Below are 22729 nucleotides of genomic sequence, written 5' to 3'. Positions count from 1 at the left end.
CTCAGTGGGTTGGTGGAGCCAAGTATCGGGCCAAGACCCATATTCCTGTAATGTTAGTGAATTCTGTATGGCTCCTATCTTTTTCTTTTTTTATTCTGTCTTTCTGTATGTCTCCATCTTTCTGTCCCCCTTTCAGTCTTACTGCCCTCCCCATCCTGCCTGCTCCACCTGGCTCTTCATCCTAACCCCGGGCTCCAGGTCGAGGCCCCAGGCTGGGGAGAAACCTGACCCCTTATCATCTTGACGTTTTTTTTTTTTGACCATTGCAACTTTCCATTTCAGTCATACCGGCCTGGACATCCGAACCCCCAAAGTCTATTCTGGTCTTGATGAGTTATTCAGTGACCCTCTACTATCTCCCCCACTCCCTACTACTCCCCTTCCTCCTGTCTGAGTACCCCCTTTCCTCACTCAGTCACCACTCATCCCCTCCTTTCCTTTCTCTCCTTTGCGTCTTTGTCCCTCCCATGGGGAAAGTTTTGTCCGCTCTCTCGGGCCCCTTGGGTATTTGACTGTGTCCCTCCAACCATGATTGGCATGCAAACCTCTGAGCTCACTGCCCCAACTTTCCTTTACGTCCCTGACCTCCCTGCTTGCAGGCAGAGGGTAGGCCTCTTAAGCCCATGACCTCCCTACAGGTGTCCCCCAGATTTAACCATTAGGAATAATGTTCTCTGTAATGGGAACAAATGCGCAGAATATTTCCACAGAGACATGATGGACAGGTGTAAAGTGAATGATAGATTGGATCTGTCAACCACTTTCCTTCCTCTCTTTAAAAGATAATTCTGGTTTATTACAATTTGGGGCTCAAGTTTAGTTTGTAGTCAGCAACATGAAAATTAGTGTTTGGTTGCACACAAATAAATGATTTTGTTACAAAACAGACATAATGCAGTAATTCATGTATTTTATGAAGAAGTCAAACTGCAGGATTCATTTTATCTTTGGTCAAATACTCTGAGGGGAAACTGTAATAGGTTCATGTTCATGTATAAAACTGAACTATACTGAGTTAACAGATGAACTGATCAGAATGAGGAGATGGAGCCAGGTAGACCAACAGAACCAATGTAGGGGCACTTGTTATTATTTGGGATGAATACGAGAAGTTTAATTTCTTATGGTTATTATTATTATTATTATTATTATTATTTTATTTTATAAACTGATTATTTGTTTGGTCTGTAAAATATGTAGTAGTGAAAAATTCCCATAAAAAAATACCATAAAGCCAACGGTTGCATCAGATTACTTGGTTTGTCTGACTAACAGTCCAAATCCAAAAGATGTTCAGTTTAGTATCACATAAGCCAAAGAACAAATCCTCACAACTGAGAAGTTAGAACCCAATTAATGTTTGGCATTTTTTCAAACTATTAATTGATCATCAGGAAAGTTGCAGATAATTAATGTTAATTGGTAATTAATTGCGATATTCATTGCAATAGTCACACCTTCATAATCCCTTTGTTAAAGAATGGAGAACTTCTCTGCAGTCAGCAATTATTTATATATTCATTTGGAAAAATGGCCTCATCAGAAGAGTTTGTCATGCAGTGAGGGATTATCACCCACACTTTTAGTGTGTTTACTGTGAATTTTGCCTCCAAATAAAGTTGTTTAGATGATAGATAACAAACCCTGACTGTAGGCCACTCATTACTATTAACTAATACTATTAATATAATAATAATACTGGACTTCGATGAGTATGACTCAAATAAATGACAGCCAAAACGAGTTGTAATTAAGTGGCATCATCCTTTAATTCCATCTTTCTTCATTTCATTTATCTGTTTCTCCCGGTCCCTCAATCTCACCCGACTCCCCTCCATTCAGGCTCCCAACCCCTCCCCCTCCCCCCACCACCACACCACTCATACCCTCAGTGTTTTCACATGTCCCCCCCCTCCGCAGGGCCTCGGTTGTGTTTTGGTATTTAATAATGGATGATTGTTTGTGTTTGTCAGTCAGCACGCTCTTGTTAAAGGGCTTTAAGATAACTGCTAATTCCAGCAGGGCTGTATTGATTAGCTGCGCTGGGTGTGGATTGTTTTATTGCCCGAGAAGTACGCTGCGCCCCCCATCACCCCCTTCCCATGCTCCGTCAGTACCCTCTCCCTCACCAGCCCCCTCGTCAAGGGTCTCTCTCACTGGTTGAATAATTAATGCTTAACCTATTTAATTAGTGAGATTTGCTCTGAACAGAAGCAGAGTAATTGAGTCCTCAACTGTGTGTGTGTGGGTGGGGGGGAGGTGTGTTTGTGTTTATCTGTGTGTCTGCGTGTATCCGTCACACGTAACCGTGATCGCAGCATTAAGTGGATCGCTTCCTCCTGCACTCCCAGTTGAAACGGATTGTATGATTTACAGTAACACTGTGGCCTTCGGCGTGACTGTCAGTAAGTTGGCATTAGCGTTGTTGGCATTTGCGGTAGCGGAGGTGTAACCGTTTTGGTATGGCAACTCCGGCGCTGGAAGCTGTGGTGGTTTCCAGCATGCCAGCAGCGTTGGCATGGAGGGCAGAGGGGGGGTTCGCAGCGATCGGTGGGGAGCTCAAACTATTAGCTGTGGGTGTGATATTAATAACTGGTATTACGGGCCAAAACAATGATGACGTATTTGTCATCATCACATCATCTTTGGTGTTGTAATTGAGGCTCAACACTTTGACCCTGCATACTGATCGAATGGATTGAATGTTCCAGGAGTCACAGTGCTGTGTTGGGACATGCTGCTGCTGTGATGTACATTTATTTTGTGAGACACTGATATTTTCAATTCACAGCAATATTTCCGTTTTTGCCTCTGTAAAGCGTTTTATTTAAACTGCAACAAACACCACTGCGGGCACCAAACTGTCAATCAATTGTTTGACCTGTAGATTTTCAGATTTTCAATGTGTTTAGATAGCTGTAGGGCCAGTCCACTCACTTTTAATGTTTAGTCTTTAAAATGAAAGAAAATTGTTAAAAATGCTCTCACGATTTTCCCAGTATCCAAGTCTTCAGATTACTTGTTTTTTGTTTGTCCGTCCGGCCGTCCAAAACCCAAAGATATAGAATTTACAGTGACAAAATCAGAGAGAAGAGAAGTAGCGTAGCATAGATGTAAAATGCTTTTAACAGTTTACTATGTTATTGGAGTTGTTGGTGATTATCATTTCAGATTTTCTGAGCCGCTTTAATAAACGGATCATTTCAACACTACGTAGCTGAACAAAAATATGAATTAACATCAGTAAATATAATAATTTGATGATGCCTTGATGATTAGTTGGTCTGTTCCTAATTTAAAGTCTGGCTGGTGGTTGGTTATCAGCAGTGGTCTGCTGGCAGCGATAATGGTTTGACTGTGATCCAACATTGGCCGCCAGTAAACTGCAGCAAGCAGCCGCACAGAGAAGGCCGCCGGTCTCGATTCCATCACCTCTTCTCGGGCCAGCAGAGACTTGGCAGGAAAACCCAGAACCGGGGCTCAGTACTATTTATACTCACCTGTGAGTGGGTCAGGGTGTACAGCCAGATTGAGGACTCACACAAACACCCACACACTTAAACACACGCCTGCACATGTACGCATACGTGCATGTGCATCAGCAGATCCTACTGCTGCATTCCTGCCAGTGAGCTGCAGAGGGGGCTCTGCACATGTTCCCTGCTGGCTCAGCAACCTGAGCAATTGGTGAACTCCTGGCCCAGTTCACATCAGAGCTACAACAAACTGTCACTCAAAATTCAGACCGGGGTTTATTTGAGTCATATGTACACATATTTACACAGATTAGCGTTGTCTGCATCTAAAACAAAAAACTTTTTTTTCAGTGTGACACTTATTAATTTTTGGAAGATGATGACCAAGGAACATTATTTCAAGGAAATGTAAATGTGGAATCTTTGCCAGCAGTTACAGCTGATGCATTCCTGCCATTCTCCTGTTCTGTTTCCAGCAGTAATGTTTCAGTTACTGATGTAACTCACTGCCTTCTCAAAACAACTTTTGGGGGGGGGATTTGATCAGAAAAGTGATTTACTACAAATAAACATCCTACCTTTTTTTTTATTTAGTGTCCTGGCCTCGAGCAGCAGCACAAGTAACATGGTTGCAGACATAAGACAAACTAACAAAATGAACAAAATACTTTTAATATGAGAACAAATTACAGATTTAAGAGATATCAGAAAATGTTTCCACATTCAAAACTTCTACAGCCAGATGGATCTGCTTCCAAGTCAGTCAGAGGTTAAACCAATGATAAAGGGCAAATACAAGAGACAGCATACACATAATTTCCATAGAGCAAACAGAGGAAAGCAGCACACAAGATCAATCAACATCTTATGCAACATATAAGCTTGACAGTATTACATATATAACCGGTACATTTAAAATAATCAGTGGACGGAACAAGAATTAGATATTCAGTATTATCTGTGTGGTGGAGCAGCACTTGTGTAGAACTACAGGATCATCATTTCTCCTGTGTTAAAGTCAGACACTGCTTCCTAGAGATGTCTCTGTACAGTAGCTGGGGGCTGCAGTGTTTTTATATTTCTATGCTTCTGTGGGTGGATCTTTTTATTTGTGGGCATGTTGCTCCAGGTAAATTGGTTTATTCATGGAAGCAGGGGTATTGAGTGCAGTGTATTAACGCTGCATGCAAGCAGGTTGACCTTAACCAGAGTATGACAAATAGCCAGTCTGCAGCATGAATGCAAACATACAGGGACCGTCTTATACGGCCTACCTGGATCTTCATCAGTCTCACTTGTGGTCTGAAATACTATCAATTATCACTTTGTATGTTAATGCATGCAAACACAGCCATTCTTATTTCTCTTTTTTTGACTCCAGTCTAAAAGTGTCTTTTTCCGGGGGCAGAATTTGCTGTGTATCTGTGCAGGAGAGCAGAGAGTGACTGTGAGAGAGAGTACAGTATTGATCTGGGGCAGTTCATTTTCTGCTGTCCCTGGTGAGTTGCTCTGGGGGAAATAGCTAGTTTGTCTCCTGTCATTGTAGCTTCAGAGTTAAAGAGGAGTAAAAAAAAAAAAAAAGAAGAGAGAGGTGGGGGTAGAAGGCCACTTGTCTATCTGGGACAAGAGCATCACGACCACAAAGACTTTCTCAGTCACACAGGAACAACATGCTCAAACTGTCCTCTTCTGGGCCTAAAATATGTTGATCTACTGTCCCCTGGACACATGTTTGTGTGTGTTTTGTGTTTGCACACGCACTTGTGTTGAATGTATCTGCGTGTGGGGCTAATATTGTGTGGGCGCTCCCGAAGAAAGCGATATTGATCATTTGCCGTTTACTGTCCCCTGCTCCCTTGTGAATTGCTCTGTGGGAAGTGGTTAATTTGTCTCCTGTCCAGGGGGCTTCTCTGTATGTGTGTGTGTGTGTGTGTGTGTGTGTGTGTGTGTGTGCCTGTGGTGTGTGTGTGTGTGTGGTTAATTTGTGTCCTGTCTTTGGGGGGGCTTAGCCGTTAAATACTTCACTCTGTCTCCGTGGAGACACATACTGATATCATTGACCGTCTCGTTCGATGACAGTAATGCTGGGCTGATTGCCAAATGGCTGCCATTAACAATATAAACTCTAATATAAATACAGGAAATTAATAGTGATAACCTAGTGAAAGTGAGGAAAACCACAAGTTAATGTGTTTTTTTTTTCTTTTCCTTTTCAGCCTCAAAATGATTATCAGTGTTAACCTGTCCTCTATTAGACAACACATAGCCCACCCTTTAAAGGTCCAGTGTGTAACATTTAGGAGGGTCTGTTGGCAGAAATGGCACATAATATTCATAGGTATATTCATTACTGTATAATCACCTGAATATAGGAATGGTTTGTGTTTTTGTTACCTTAGAATGAGCTGTTTTTATCTACAGATGCCGTGCGTCGCAGGAGACTGCTGTTCATGTCCCATGCGAAACTGAAAGTAAATGATTTCTTAGTATAGTACATAAGTTAACATACATAACGTTATGTAATTTGCATTTTCTTCATGTACTTAAGTTACATCAGGTATATAATAATGATCTTTTCCGAAACCTAACCAAGTAGTTTTTGTAACTAACTTGACCGCAGAGCCCTGTGTGTCCACAAATCATGTGAAGTGGTCACCGACAGTGTGATATATTGAACTGGAGGCCACTGACTTGGCGGCAGTATTTGTTTGGAAGGAGAACGTGTTGCAGTAGTAGTATATGCCATAGAAAGACATACCACAGAACACGTGTAACTAACACGTGTACAAGTCTGTAGATCTAAAAAATGTATAGAAAAGTGAGTAAGGACTTTATATTTTGCCATCTTAAACAGAAATCATCTGATAAGGTCTTAAAAAGAAAATTACATTTTCGCCAATTTAATGAAGAAAATCATGTTTTATGAGAGAAAGATGGAGGCATTGTGCAGGTAAGCAAAATTCTATAACCTGCTATAAGTAACACAGAAGCTATCAAGTCTCATGTCTTTATGTCAGGTTTATATTCCATCACATAATACTGTGATTAAACTAAAAGGTCAGGTCACATACTTCCATCCTGTTTCTGTCTCCTTTTCTTGCACAGAAACTTTAGATCACTGCCTCCTGCTAACACCTCCTTTTTACAGCAGCCCATCCTATGCCTGCATGTCTGCATCCGTACATGTGATACTTTATAGCATGTCTCCTCTCTTACAGTTTAGCTTGTGTACTTGAGGTTCATGACCCCTGGTCTATTTTCGAGAGGATTACCATACTGCTATTTCCTCACTTATCTCTCTCACATTGAGGGTTGTCTTTCAGTGCATTCTTGCTTTAATGAGTTTGTACATATAAATTACCAGTTTGAAGCGACATGTGTTGAATTACCACAATAATGGGGATTGTGTAGCTAATGCACCGGCTCTGACTCATGACTCAACAGAAATACATTTCCATGATTTTACCACAATTTAATTCCAAATTTTCAATTATTTTTTACATTATCTGTTCTAAAACTTTGAAGCTTCAGTTATACTTCCAGGTCCACATTATTGGATCCATCCACCAAGTCACAATGTGCAACTTAGTTGTAATTGAAGGATAAGAAAGACATACAATTTTACTATAACTTATAAGATAACTTACTTAATAGTATACCAATAATGAACCAAGCTGGCATGACAGTCACAGTTATGCATTTATGCCGTCTTTGGGAATCCTGTAGTTCGATTTGATTCCGATTCTTGGTGTCACGATTCGATGCAGAATTGATTGTCAATTCGAAACCTGATTCTCAATTGAATAAACAGGGAGGGGTGCACCATTTTCAGGCTCTAAAACACAGGTCTTTTACAATGAAACAAACTGTATATTGAGTTATTTTTGTCACCCGACCAGAGTTAGCTGTTGTTTTGTGAGTCTGTCAGCTCAACAAGATACTTCACTTTCCTAATGCAAATGTAATTATTGAGTTTGGAAAATGCACCAAATGCTTGCCTTTTTAGAAGATTTATTTCCAAGTTGCAATTCTTATGCTAACTGGCAGCACCATAAATGTAGTCTTGCCGTAACTTCATGTAGAGAATGACTTGACTGTTGTTAGTCTAATCTTAACGTTATTGAACTGAGGCTTTAGCTGTTATGCCAAGATCTGTAGTGACTTTGAAGGACCTTTATTAGTACATATGCTTCTGCGTATGTGTTTGTGAGTGGACTGTGCCAGCGGTTCAGCAGCGGTGTCCGCTCCGAGCAGATGCCCACTCCTCCTGGTTGTGATCAGCATTTTAACGGGGCTGCCAGCTCTTCCCTGGCCCAAAGGGACCAATTAGGCCCTGGCAGCTGCACCCAGAATGCCACCACGGAATGAGGGGGCTGTGGGTGGGTGAGGATGCTGCACAAGAGAAGGGCAGATAGAGCTAAGGACACGCATATAGACACGAAGAGTAACAACTCTGAGTGATTACAGAAAGGGCCCACGACTTCAAAGAAAGGAAAGTTTGGTGTGAGCAAAATATGACCAATTACTGGTGAGCAGTTGATGAGGAAGAGAAAGGAAAGTAGTTGGAGGGGACGTTTGTTTATTTGGAGCCTGTTGTCTACAGAGCACCTGCTGGTCTTCTAAAGGATCAGAAAGGGTGGAATGGAAGCCTCTTGGCCCCCTGCCCTTACCAAATTAGCGCCCAAGCCGACAAGAGACTTGACTGTCCCTCATCATGCCATCGTGCTCCTTTCTCCCTACTGACCTTTAGCCCCTGAACCCTCACTTTTCACCCCAGCAAATGCAGTACCATGTCAATAGCCAGGCCCCCCTGTTACTTTTTTGACCATGGCCTGGGGCCAGTGTGAACCTTCAGACACAAGTTGTGTAGTTATTCCAGCAGGCCCTCTTAATTACAACGAGACTCAAAAGGTCAAATATCAGAATCACTGCCAAGAGTCATCTGTAAATCTACACTATATATATATATATATATATATATATTATTGGACATGCAAACCTTTACAGCCACTCAAGCCTCCTTCTTATTCTAATGCTGTCGTCAAATGCTGTCATATATATATGGCACTCTCAGATGGAAGGCTGTCAGAGTCCGTACAAGTAACAAAAACATAGGGGTAACATATATAGAGAGTAATTTAAGTCTTCATGATCAGCATGATACTTTTTTTTTTTTAAGTAAAATGTATTATATATAAGGATGAATCCCTTTTAGAATGATGATCCAGGGCGGCCCTTTAAAAACACACAAACATTAAAAACAGAAAAACATAATACAAACCACAGTAGCACAATGCTGCCAGTAAGAATAGAGCAACCAGCAAACAACACAAAATCAATCAAACTGCAAAACAAACAACTAAGACTAAACAATTACAATCACAGGAGAGCCAAGAAGCACAAGAAATAAAAGTGATCATGCAATAACGAGACCACAATCAATTTGGGTTTTAGATAAGAAAACAAAGACTTCTTAAATAAACCAAATGAGGACAACAATCGACTGTGCAGATAAATTATTCCAATCAAAAGAAACCGTAAACATAAAAGCTCTTTTTTCCAATTTCTTTATAGGCTATAGGGTCCAATAAAAAGGAGCTGATCAGAGCTCCTCAGTGAGTAATGAAGTATGCAATACAGACATCTAAAATGCAACCCTATCGATACACTGCAAGAGTATGTGGACACACGGACATTACACTCCTATGTGATTATTTAACATTTCATTCCCAAGTCACAGACATTCATCTGCTGTTGTAACAGCTCTTAATACTCTTTTACTTTAAGATTTCCCCAAGATTTTGGAACCTGTCTGCTGGGGTTTCCTCACATTCAGCCATTAGCGAGATCCAACACTGATGTTGGAGCGATAAGGCCTGGCTCCCAGTCGGTGTCCCAGTTCATCCTGAAGTTGTTGGACGGGGTTTAGTCAGGGCTCGGTGCTGGTCAGTCAAGTTCTTCCACATCAAAGTGGGGAAACCATTTCTTTATTGAGCAGACTTTGCGCACAGGGACACTGTCATGTTGAAACTGGTTAAAAAACACACTATTGTCTAAAATACCATAAACTGCCCTGAAAGAACCAGTTTGTAGAATGGAATGGCATCTGGCGGTGTAGTTGCTGATTGCAACATCCTTACCTCACCTTCCCGTTTGAAGTGTGTAGGTAGGATAAACCGTGATGGCCACAAAACCAGCGAAAAACACGATCTAGAGTCTGTTTGGTTTGTCCGTTGTGGGCCACTGTAGAAACATGGCAGGATATGTAGAAGAGGACCCGCTCCCTCTGTAGATAAAAATGACTCATTCTGTGGTAACAAAAACAGGTTATTACACACTAATGAAAACATACCTATAAATACTATTTTGTATTTCTGCTAATAGATTCTCCAAAATGTTACACACTGGACCTTTTTGAATCTAATGAATTTCATTGTATTTTCTCTCTTTGCAGAATCCACATGGATTAAAGTAGAGCTGTAACTATCTGCTGAATTATTTTCTGTATTAATCGTCATTTGGTTGTCAAACATCAGGAAATGCTGAAAAAAAAGAGTCAAAGATTTTCCATAATTGACTTAAACGATTAAATGACGTTGATGGCCTGGTGGTGTAGGAGATTAGTGGCGAGCTGTCTATGCCTATGTTTTCATTCCCTGACCTTGAAAGGTGTGCAGCTGTATCTTAGCCTGACCTTTATCCCCTGAAAGATGTGCCACTGCGTACATTCCAGTTTAAAGATCACCTGAAACCTCCTTGTGAGCAGCGCTTCTCTTTTCGACACCCTCGTCCCTGCTCTCCTAGACCATGCTCGACCCCCCTTTTCTCTTAACACGCTGACACATTTGCGATGCTTGGGTGTCTCCCGGTGGGCTTGTACATCACCCCCTTGTCTCTCACACAGTGGCTGAAACTGAAGTTGAGGCCCGGTGTCCGACCGGCTGACTAGGGTCCATCACTCACTGGCCCAAAAGAATCAGCAGCATGATGGATGTGCACCACTCTGGCATCTGCAACCAGAACCTTAGTTCTGGTTTAAATCTACACCACTGAGCCACCTCTGCTCCCTGTGCGTGTGTGTGTGTGGTGACTGACAAACAGTACTGCAGGGTCCTGCATGTGTCTTCAACCCATCACTCAGTATGATGAAACAAAGTCAACTAACATGCTGTAGGTTCACACACCAGCTCTTGTTTCTCAATATTACTTTATTCCAGTGCAAGAATGTTGTCAGCCAAGACATCCAAGTCTCATACTATTTCTGGGTGCAATAACAACACTTCTCAACAAAACTGTAACACAGTTCAGAGTAGGACAAGTCTGAAGGCAGATGGGACCAGAAGACACACTAGAACCAAACTGGATGTTTAAGACTGATAGAAAATTAAGAATTACTGGTAAAAAAACAGGATATTCAGATATTCATATATTAGCTGATATTGTTCTTGTTCGTCTCTTATATAAGCTAAAACCAAATGGTAATATTGTCAAAGCTCTAGATACTGAAATAGCTAATTAAAAAACTGAATAAATTAAGCTAAAATTATCAAATGTTGAGATGAGTTGAGTAGAGTTGAGTAGACTCAAGCAGATTTAAAAAATAAGTACAAATATGTGTACAGATAAAAAAAGTAAATACAAAAGAATGTCTTTCTGCTGCCCCACCCCCGCCCTCTTGCTTGGGGGTCTTGACGTGTGTCTTTCGGGGGCAGAGGTTCACATCCCTTATGGAATCTTGTGTTGCCCTTTAGGGATGCACTCACTTAACCTTCAAGTGCCCCAGTCACACTTGGAAAAGGTTTTATGAGACACGCTTACCACCCAAGCTTTTCACTCTCTCACAAACACACACACACCTACACCCTCTATACTCACAAACAGATGCACATACGTATGTAATAATGGCAATCCTTAAGTGGGCAAAGCCCCAGGCTCTTCCTCTTGATGCTTCTAATGGGATCTGCTGATTGACAGCCATAGTCATCCTTTTGACCAAGCACGACGCTGTGTGTATGTGTGACACACACGTCATGGGTGAATTGCAACCTGACGGAGTCCTGATCGCCATGAAAGATTTTGTCAGCTATCGGGTTTGGGGTCAGGGTCAAGGTTGAGTTCAAGTAAATGCATGTTTTCATCATGTCTTATTTACGTTATTGATGTACGTTATGGCTACAGGAGCGTATGGCTACTCTGGAAAAGCACACATAAGGGCTAATATCATTCAATTATTCATCAAGGATGTTGTCAAGTCTCCTTGCATATGATTCAACAATTGGAAAAATACTTAGACCTGGATTGTGCTCTTAACACGTGGAAATTGTTTTATTATTTGATAAAGATGATATAGTTTTTAAGAATATATAGATCCATAATCTAATTATGTAAGTTTAATGCTGAATACGCATGACAGTCAAGAAAATTTGCTTTAAATTTTGTTTTGATTAAAGCATTAGATTTGTTCAATCACGATTATAAACCATAGAAACCTTTTGTAAAGCTATATCTACCACCCCGAACCCACTGGACATTTTGAGAAATACGCCATATCACTTTCTTCCCGGGAGGTAGATGAGAAGATCGATCTCCCCCTCATGTATCTGAGTATCCCGACTGCGCCAGACCATTTGGAAAAGGACAGGCACTTGGCAGCTAATTGGAAGAACCATCTGTCTATCACCATCTATCACAGTTGAACTTCAACCAATCCAATCAACAAACTATATCATTTAGTCAAACTCTTACTGAAGCCTTCGGTGCCTTTTTTTTGCTTCTTCTTTCGATGAAGAAATATTCTAGTTTTGTATAACTGATGGTAGCAGCATCTACGAAGCAGCATCTATACTAACCTCTTTAACACCCGCCATTGTTCCTGAACAGTCACTAACCACACACGTCATCACACACACCTAGCATTAAACCATGCCCGTAGCTCATGCTGTAGCTCCCAGTTGGTTCAGACCACTGTAGTTCGGACACAGGTTCATGGCTTGAAGCCTGGCACGATGGATTCTTGTGAGATCTCATGATTTGGTGATCTTGTAAGTCCAGCTGCCTCGCAAGGTTAGTATCTGAGTTAACTTTGAAGCTAAAGCCAAGAGGTGACGAGCTTAGCTTAGCATAAAGACTGGGCACAAGGGGAAACTGCTAGCCAGCTCTATCCAGAATTCAAAATGACCACTACTAACATCTCTGAAGCTCACTGATTAACATGTTGTATCTCATTTGACTAGTACGTATGAGTTTGTGGTTAGGTGAACATCTATTTATCTTAATATTTTGGTTTTGTCTAATTTTAAGGGCTTTGGTGAATTCTGATTTTACAACAGCTATACAAATCATTTCCTATATATAGCGTAGCCATAGCAGCAACCTACCAGCATGTATTTGTGTTTGCATTTGGCAGCGTGTGAGGCTGGGTGGAAGAATTCCCCCTCCCCTGGTCAGCCTGGGGTTCTCTGGGTCAGCTGGTATATGTTACAGCTGATGGCTCCACCGTGATGATGGACGAGGCCACAAGCCAGTAGCTCCCTCCCCTTCTTTCCCCCCCCATCATCACTACCACCACCCTCCATCCCAAAACACTCTCTTCCCTTCTGAACACGCCTCTCTGTGGTGACATCACCACCACACTGGCTGACAGCTGATGGCACGCACAAGGGGCCTCCTGTGTCAGTATTTGGCCCCACACAGCCATCGGCCTGTCAGTCCGTGTCAACTCTTCATCCACATACACACCAGTGTAGCCCATGCGTACTCTCCTAAAAGAGTGTAGCAGAACAAAAATACTTTCTTAAACATAATACTGTTTATTCTCTGGCGTCTAACTTGCAGGCAAGTGTTAATTTGGTCATGACACAGTACAGAACTGAAGAGCAGTTGATTAATGTTAAGCCATCTGTCTGTCATCACACTTACAGTAACACCGCTTCTCTGAAGGCAGTTCTGTTTTTAGTCTACAGGAATGAATAAAGGTCATATGGAATATTACTTAAAGGAATCAAAGAACATGTACTGTAACTTAAAGCTCTAGTACATATTATTTTTAATCTTGAAATTAAATCAAATTACTGAGTAATGTTAAAGGTGTCCCTGGTGGCGATGAACCCACAGATAATTATCTAAAACTCTGCAGTTGTAGCTTCTTTTAGCTGAAAGGGCAATTTTAGGCTCACAAGTTGGCTATACCAACATTGTAGTTCCATAAACAAATTCACTGCATGTCTTCACTTGTTGTGGTGTTGGCAATGTGAAATGTCCTATACCCTGCACAGTGTCTTCACAACAAATGAGGCACTCAAATAAACATAAATATGATTTAAAAACGCAAGTTTTCAGTACGACAGGGACGCAGTCTATACATGGTAATCACATAACGGATCTATTAAGAAAACATACGGTATTTTTGCAGCCATATGACAAAGAGTACAATTGTGACTTGTGACATAGACAATCAACTTTTAAGGGATCTCTTTGTGTCTCTTCTTGATAGAATTGAGACTGTTATGTACTGAGCATAGTGGACGTGACATTTGGGGACATTTTACATTGAAAAATAAATTCTAACTACCTCATATCTTTGTGTTGGTTGATAAGTAACAAGAAATACGACAAAGGTCAGGGACCAAACCAATATAAGCTAAAATTAACTGTTAATATTGAATTATTATTGTTAAATGTCAGTGGCTAACAGAAACTTAACTCGGACCCCAGCTATTTTCCAGTAGTTCTGACCAAATCATCCATACTACATATCCATCAAGCCACTACATGTCACATTAAACACACATCTGGACCCTGACAGCAGGTCAGGAATTATAAATGGATCCACATCCTGCAGCAGTGAGGCGAATTACCTTGTCAACAAGGTACACTATGAGACTTTACAGACAGGCTTGCTTTTCGAGGATTGGTATATGGAGGTGTATGAACATTTTATGATCTCGTCTGTCCTCCTTAATTTTCCTGGAACATGATAAACTCGTTCACATGCAACATCTCCTGCAACGCTCACATTCTAGTCATAGCTTATGAGTCCATGATATACTCCCATGAGTTATGGGATGCAGTATTTTTAAGGCCGTGGAACGCAGTTCTCTGTTGGCAGGGTGGGACATCAAACTATGTTGACATCTCTTGGTAGTCTGTCAGAAAGTATCACTGGGTGTCAGACACGCAGAGATCATATTATCATAACCACGCTGGCTTACACTGGGTTATTAAATTGTGGTAACTCCCTTGTTAAGTCTGATGTTAGCATGGCACTGCTGTCTTCTGTAAGAGCGCTGGAGCAGTGGGAGTCAGAAGATGAGCCCCAGGGGACGGGGACATGGGATGGCAGGGGGAACAGGCACTGTCAATAATAAGATTTATTATCCATCGGGTTGTCCCAGGGAGGGGGCAAACGGAGACCGCTGTTCCCTGGAATTAGCCGTCAGGTATGGATGGGGATCACTGGGGGGATCCCTAAGAGGGTGGAGGAGGGGAGGTGCGGTGCAGTGGCCTGTCAGTAGCCCCAGTCAGAGGGCTGAGGATAGAGAGATACAGAGCATGAAAGTTATCAAAGCTCTGAAGTGGCAGACAACTTTAGTCAAAGTTTATTCCACACCGCTTAGACGAGGCTCAGTCATATTAGGGATGTGACTTTAGTTCAACACTCCCAGATCCACTTATGTGATGGTACATCTGTCGCTTTACGTTGATAAAGCAGCATCTACATTAGTGATCTGTCAAGTTTTGAGGGGATTCCTCAGTTGGACTAACAGGAGAGGATCAGACCTGTTATATCACAGAGAGGATAAATGAGGAAAACATTAACCCTGGATTTTGTTTTGAAGGGTTTGCTCACCCAAATTCCATTTAGTGGCCTCTAGCCATGCAGACTGTCATGGTTTTATTTTGTCTGGATATCTGTCTGATTTCTGCCTACACTCCTTTACAGTGGAGGTGAATGAAAAATAACATTTAAAGGATAATTACAGTATATTACAACTTGTCACTTTGTAACAACTCTAATAACATTATACTCTCCAAAGTAAGCAATGTCGCCATATTCCCTGATCTCTGCGATTAAGAGAAGACTAACGGTGCAAGAAACACAAGCAGTGAGATCATCAGAAAGGTTGTAACTATTATTTCACCCATTTCATTTGCTGGGAAAACCAAAATTCTGATATCTGCCGATCCTGAGCACCAGTGCTTTTGTTTTTAATAAATCTGTACATACCTCATTTCATGGAACTCAATTTTATGGAAGGTAACATGAAGATTGCTGTGACTGAATAAATATAACTGATTACAAAATTGGGTGTTTCTGCTAAGGAACAAAGAAACAGTGAATTGATTAGTCGACCAGCAGACAGTAATTTCTTATGTTTTAAAAATGCAACAATTCACTGATAACACTTGCACAAAATAACATTTTTGCTGGTTCAGCAATTTTCATAGTCATAATTTTATGGACCAAATGATTATTTGAATAAACAATCGGCAGATCTATCAATAATGAAAAGAATCCAAACTTGCGTCCCTGAATTAAACTATTTAATGTTGATCACACAAGTGACTGATACCCTATTTGCTTAATCAGGCGCTGATACTGATCTGGCAGATTGGAGCTGTCTCCTCTCAGCCCTATTGCATTGGGAACGGGAAACGGATATATCAAAACCTGAGCCGACAAAGCCCAAACTATCTGCATAGATAGATTCCACTAGAGTGAGAAAATATTGAACCAGCCTTTTAATGTGTGGCTAGAAAGCAGGCTAGTTGCAGAAGGGGCCACGTGTGCAGCGTGTGGCGACTAGAGTAGATTATCTGTGGATTCACAGCAGCGAGTCAGCGAGAGATGGATGGACGGCGTGCGAGCTGCATGCGTCTGCAAACGGTGTCTTCACAGCACAGGCCGCCACTCCACTCGCTCCCCCCACACTGCAAGGCGGGCCACTGTCAAAGGTCTATTAAGGGAAGATTGAGACCCCAGGTGTATATGTGTGAGTAAGTGTGTGTTTGAGTGTGTGTGTTCACATGCTCATTGGTCATGGTCCTATAGTGGAAGATTGAGACCCCATTGCTCCCAGAGCCACTCAACCAACACAACCTGCAGTGGTTTACAATCAGAGCAACACCGTCCATCCATCCCTGCTGACACACACACACAAACACACAAACACACACACTCACGCTCACACACACACACACTAAGGGATACTCCTCAACAGTACAGCTCACTATAGATGTCATTAAACAGTAGCCAAGGTGGAAAAGCTGTGTGACACCGTCATGGACACGGCGGGTGTCACAATGTTGGAACGAGGGTTTAGAGGCAGATTGAGGTGCAGGTCAGGGATGCTGGGGGGGAGGGTGTGAGAGGGGTGTACGAGGCTGCTTGGTGGGAATCGTGGCAGCACCTTTGACAAGCCCTATTTGTCATCTGCCAGGACGCCCAAATAGCTCTGACTGCAATACAGATGGATTGTGGGAGAAAAAGTGACTACAAGCCAGGCAACTAATCCTGTACAAACCCCCTCCCTACCTCCACCCATATACTCTCTCTTGCTCCCTCTCTTGTTCTGACTCTCTCTTCTTTTTTTCTTTTTACTCTGTTTCACTTTCATAACCCAACACGCCCTTTTCACCCACAGAACTAGCTATATGGTTGAAATCAGTAGCATTGTATTGGTAACTATATTTTTGATATCAAAAATCAGAATCGGAACTTATTTATTTTCTTTCCATAGTTTTGACCATCATAAAAGCTCTGAAAACATTGTACTGAAGTAATTGCTGAGATCTGGGAACGAGGTAACATTGCTAAAAGGAAGTCAAGCCGTAAGAAACATGATCAGAAAGTCTCTAAATAAGCTATCAACTCAGTTATATTATATATTTAAAGTCTGTTATTTATATATACACTTAAATGGGGGTGAAATAGAATGTGAGTGCACAGGAAATGTTGGTATTAACCCTTCATTGCACACAATGAAATATAACCAGTATGGCATATTGTAAACTAAACAAGTCAAAGTGGGCAGTGGTTTTACCTTTTGCCTTCGTTTTTTCCAGTAACGTTACACGTTGCAGAGGCATGCAGGAAAAACCTACATTTGCGCAGAGGGATGTTTTTACCACTTGCAGTCGGGTAAATGAGTCAGAAATCGTTCACTCCTTAGCTACTTCCATCATCAGCTTCTGAAAAAATATGTTTAATTCTTCAAGTGAGTTGCTAGATTTACTAGCCCGACATGGCTTTTTACTTGCCTTGGACAAGCGGGCGATCCTTGTTGACCCCTGACGTTGTTCAAAGTTTGTTTGTAGTCAATTTCACTCAAAAAAGTGCGTTTTGGTGAAAGTTATAATCAGGTAACATAGCATCACGCAGACGTGTTGTTGTGTTTCAGGTGTTGCACAGTTTTAATGGATACCAGGCAGAATGGTATAGGCATGGTATAACATAGAATTATAACCCTATAAAGAACCTTCATATGTACATGTCATGTAGTCTACAAGTGTACATGTGCAAGACACCGTGTGTATGTGTGTGTGTGTGTGTTTTTGTGTACGTGCGCGTCCTAAACATGCAGTCAGTACCCCTGCAGCCCCCCCAGCTCGCAGTGATTTGTTCAACAGTAAATGTTTGTCTGAGATGAATTCTCCAGCTGATCCAGAGCTGCATCCCGGCTGACAAATGAAACCAGCGCCTGGGGGGAGGAAGAGTGAGAGGGAGGAGTGGAGAGAGAGAGAGAGAAGCTGGAATGTGTAGAAGTGGAAATCAAATCATTTTATTGTTTGTCACCGCGGCCCTCGTGGTCACGGTTTGTTATTGGACGCTAATTAAAACGGCGACAATCCTGACAATTGGCAATTAAAGACTTGTGAAAGAGGTGATAGGAAATGAGCTCCTCACCGGGGGTATAAACTCATTTGTTATCCTTTTTTCACACCTCTCTTCACTCTGTCTTTTCTTTACTCATTAGGAAGACAGAGTGCTGTCACTGACCACCACAGTGAATGATTTGTAGGAGGGGAAGAGGTAGTGCAGATAATGACATGCAAGAGGGGTTTTTTTGGGGGGTGGAATAATTTAAATGAATACCGTGAGCAACTGATTCATGTTGCATTAAATCTCCCTATTCAGACTCTAGTAGTGGAAGGTTTTCTACCTTTTCATGAAGTACCATGCAGCTTGTGGCAAATTAATGTATACATTTTTACATATGTATTGTATGTATGTACACAAAGCTTTTATTCCATGTCCGTGGAAGCTTGGTTATAAGAATATTTGTGGTTTACTACATCTCAGATTGTATTTCTGTCAGCTTGTCCTCTACGTCTATTGGTAAATGTTGTACACATCAAGTAAATTGCTGAGATCTGGGAACATCATTAAAATAAGTCAGATACAAGCAGTCAAACCCACAGAGTAGCCAAACTTAACTCAATTACACAAGACTAATTTGATATTAGTGTGCACAATAGGAAAAGTAGGACGAGATGTGGATCTTTGGTTGAAGCTAAATTGAGTTGGAATTAACTTTCTTTCAGCTTCATTTGGAAGAGACAACAGAGGTGACGGTATAATTTTGTGATAGACCAATCAATCGGACGGTCAGTTGTGCCGATTATCTGGCATTTGGAGATAATCGCCATTGGCTGATGCCTGCGCTCACCAGGCCGATGTCTGCAGGCAGCCTCGGCAGTATGGCTGCTCTGGAGCGATGTTAGCGCTCCCCTTCGTGATTTTTTTGGAAGGTGGTAAAAGAATTGGTTTCAAGCGTTGTACTGTAACTTTCATACATCCTGCTGTAAACATATGCCTGAACTTACATCCAAACACACACCTCCTACTATGGTACTGCTCTGCTAGCTAATGCTGTTTTATATGATGGGAGGAGTTAGTTGGTTGTAACGTTTACATGAAAAGAAAATTTTGATTAACACTCTTAATTTATTTTTTTTAACGTATTTGGCATATACTAATAGATAACAGATCAATTACTGCAGGGACACAAGATTAGAACTCGGATTCACAATGTACCTACAGGGCTCCTGGCCCATGTAGTCTCTGATCTTGGTAAACTGATGTAAACAGGGACTTAGACGACCCACAATGCAAATGCTATTCTGCGTGCGAGTACGTCAGCCAGCATAGGCCATCATAAAACAACATGATGGATACACAGCCAAATAAATAAATAAATAAATAAAAACACTTAGTCCTCTTTTTTTTTCTATTCCGATCTCTCTACTCTTACGCCTCTTCTCTGATGGATCTGTAAAATGATATAACGAATGAGACTTAAAGTGAGAAGGAGGGAGGGAGACCAGGCAGGAGGGATGAAGGCAGCGAGGAAAGAGACAGAGGATATGATTTATTAGGCTCATAAAAATTCTGCCTTTGTTATTCCCTCTCATTTTTATATGTGAAGCTTATTAAAGAGCACACCTGCCAGAGTCCTCAGACAAACTTGTGTGTGTGTGTCTGTGTGTGTGTATGTGCAGTTTTGTGCTTTCAGAATGATGAGTATATGTGCGTTTGTTCACTTACCGACTGGATGTTTAACTACTGCGTCTGTTTGTGTGCGTGATCAGATTTTCATTTGCAGACTTTCATACTGATCTGTCATCCTTGCTGTCCTCAGGTCCCGCCTTCTCCTCCCACCGTAGCCCCGCCTCTTCTCAGCGGGTGTTCAGGTCGCCCTACAACTTGGTGACCCGCCCAGGCTCTGGCACCGCACACCCACTCCACTACAACCCTGCCCTCTCTTGGAGGGCCAAGAGGATCCAGACTGCCAGGTAATCCGCGTTAACAAAGACAAATACACACACACACACCTCCTGCGGGTCTGGGTTTAATGTGTCTCAGTGGCCAGAATCCTTCAGCGCAGAGCAGCGCCCTGTCTTTTATGTCACCGTCATGTGCAGCATGAGTGGACGAGGTCGGAAATTTATGGTGCTCATTTTTACACAGTAGGTAACCCAGAGAATAAACCATTTACATCACTGTGCTCCTCCCATTAATTTACTGTACACCAGCAGGGAAAGCTTCTCACCCAGGACAGATGCAGAGAGAGAGGAAGGGTGAGTGGGTCTGGTTCTCAATGTCGTTACAGTTCCCATCCCTTCTTTGTCCCCTCGTTCTTCTATCATTCTCACATGAGATTTAATCCACCAGTGAGTCTGGACCTCACAGTGAGTAAAGTATCTGCATAGGGCTGCAACTAATGATTGATTTCATTTTTGTTTTGGTTAAAATTCTTATCTCTAAATTCTTTGACAAATCTAGGCTATAAAATGTACAAGTTCAGTAGGGAAATCTGCAGATTGCTTATTTGACTGAACAAAATCCAACTAGATTTACTTTACAATGATACAAAAGAAAAAACATAATATACATATATAATATATACAATTGAAATATTATCAAAATTGCAATATGGCCCAGTGCAATATCTAAATCACAATGTTTTGATAAAGGTTAAATGTGTGACAGCATTATAAGGAAGAACTGTAGCTCTGAGAGAGCTGCTCTGGCCTTCAGATCTTGTTCTCCAGATGTAAGAAAACATGTTTGTTTGGTGTGTGGTTTGTGAATCATATCGCAATCTCCATATCTGGCCTTTTGACTTTTTACCATATATTTAGCCCTATAACATACAGAGGTGAGAAGATCTTTTTTTTGTGTGATATGAGTGGTTGTGATGGTGAGGTCATCTCTGAGGGTAGAGAGTTAATTAATGTTTATGAGGAGGTCATTATTGGGTGACAGACATTAACTTAATGGCTTATTCATGGCTTTATCACTACGGAAAAGACACACCACAATCATGTTTATTAACCAGGTGGTGTTGAGCTTTTTTCACCGGCAGTGGTCGCGTACTGTGATCGTGAAAGCGCTGAACAGGTTGTTGTGGTTGGTTTTGACGATCTGTTAATGTGTAGAGAATTAACAGGATGTTCTTTCTGGCTGAGGTATGACTAGACTCTCTCACATGCACACATACACACCAAACTACATGTGGTTCAAAGTGCCATGAGGGTACCTATGTCTATTCTAGGAGTCGTTCTGTTCACAAAAGAGATACGTATAGCTGCAACTAATGACTCATTCCACTGCCACTAAATCTGTTAAAAATTGTTTTTGGTTAATTGTTTAGTTCATAAACTATCCAAAAATTTTACATTTAAATTTTTTTTTAGTAGAATTCTTCATCTCAAGGACATATTGGTTATTTGTTTGTGTGTGTGTGTGTGTGTGTGTGTGTGTGTGTGTGTGTGTGTGTGTGTGTGTGTGTGTGTGTGTGTGTGTGTGTGTGTGTGTGTGTGTGTGTGTGTGTGTGTGTGTGTGTGTGTTTAAAAGGCCCTCTCTACAGTGCTTGGTTTGTCCGCTCTTACGTACATTTGTATCTATTCTAAATGTCCCTTGATTTCTTTTTGACCCATTATTTTTTCTCATTTTAATGCTCTTATCAACATGGAAAAGTGGATCAGCTTTTTTATTGAAAAATCATCCATTGTCGCCTGGCTTTGACGAGGGGGCGGAGAATTCTCATCAGCTGTGTGTTTGGCCATCAAGTGGTATTTCAGACTGGACGTGCTGCGATGATAGCTCAGTTCACAACAACAAAACACACAGATCCCTTTGGTCTTGTCAATGGAACCATTTGGCAACTTTTTAAAAGCAAACTTTCCATTCAGAATATTATTGGCATCCATTTCAGCGTCTCGCGCTCGCCATTCACTCAAAACGTTACATCTACTACTCTTAAACAAGTGTGTGCGGCGTGCCTGTTGTTTTGTTTCCGGTCTAGCTAGATCCGGTGTGGTGTTGTAGTTTTTCTAACGTTACTAGTTGTTGCAACAGCATGGGAAAAAAAACTACAAAGTGTGCTAGGCCAAAAAGAAAAACGTTAATCTCGTGATAGAAAAATGTACGCCGTTAAAATGGGTTTGCGTTAACGCCGTTAATAACGCGTTTAACTGACAGCACTAATATTTAGGTGATTTTTAGGTGACTAATGAAAACATTCTTATGAATATTATATTCCATTTCTCAATGGTAAAACTTGAAAAACTCTTCAGAAGTCCCTTGTTTGTGTCAAAATGCACAGACCTCACTTCCTTTAGTAGAAAGTAGTTCCAGTGAAGATTGTTTACAGTGAGGACTGTGGAACATCCAGAGTAAAATGGACTTTTAACTTATTCAAATACAAAAACTGCATACTCTCACACTCTTTTCTCTCGTTTGGTCAGTG

At 41.4% G+C, this 22729-nt stretch overlaps 1 protein-coding gene across 1 annotated transcript in view; it reads left to right on the top strand.

The window, feature by feature from the left end:
• Window positions 1-22729, top strand: part of zc3h3 (zinc finger CCCH-type containing 3) — a 63037-nt gene that overhangs the window by 13406 nt on the left and 26902 nt on the right. Inside the window, exon 4 of the mRNA XM_051377222.1 lies at window positions 20117-20270. Coding sequence (XP_051233182.1) covers window positions 20117-20270 — 154 coding nt within the window. The remainder of the gene's footprint in view (window positions 1-20116; window positions 20271-22729) is intronic.

The sequence above is a fragment of the Dicentrarchus labrax genome, unplaced genomic scaffold (assembly GCF_905237075.1).
Source record: "Dicentrarchus labrax unplaced genomic scaffold, dlabrax2021, whole genome shotgun sequence".
In the NCBI taxonomy this organism is placed as follows: Eukaryota; Metazoa; Chordata; class Actinopteri; family Moronidae; genus Dicentrarchus; species Dicentrarchus labrax.
This window is presented reverse-complemented; position numbering and strand designations above follow the sequence as displayed.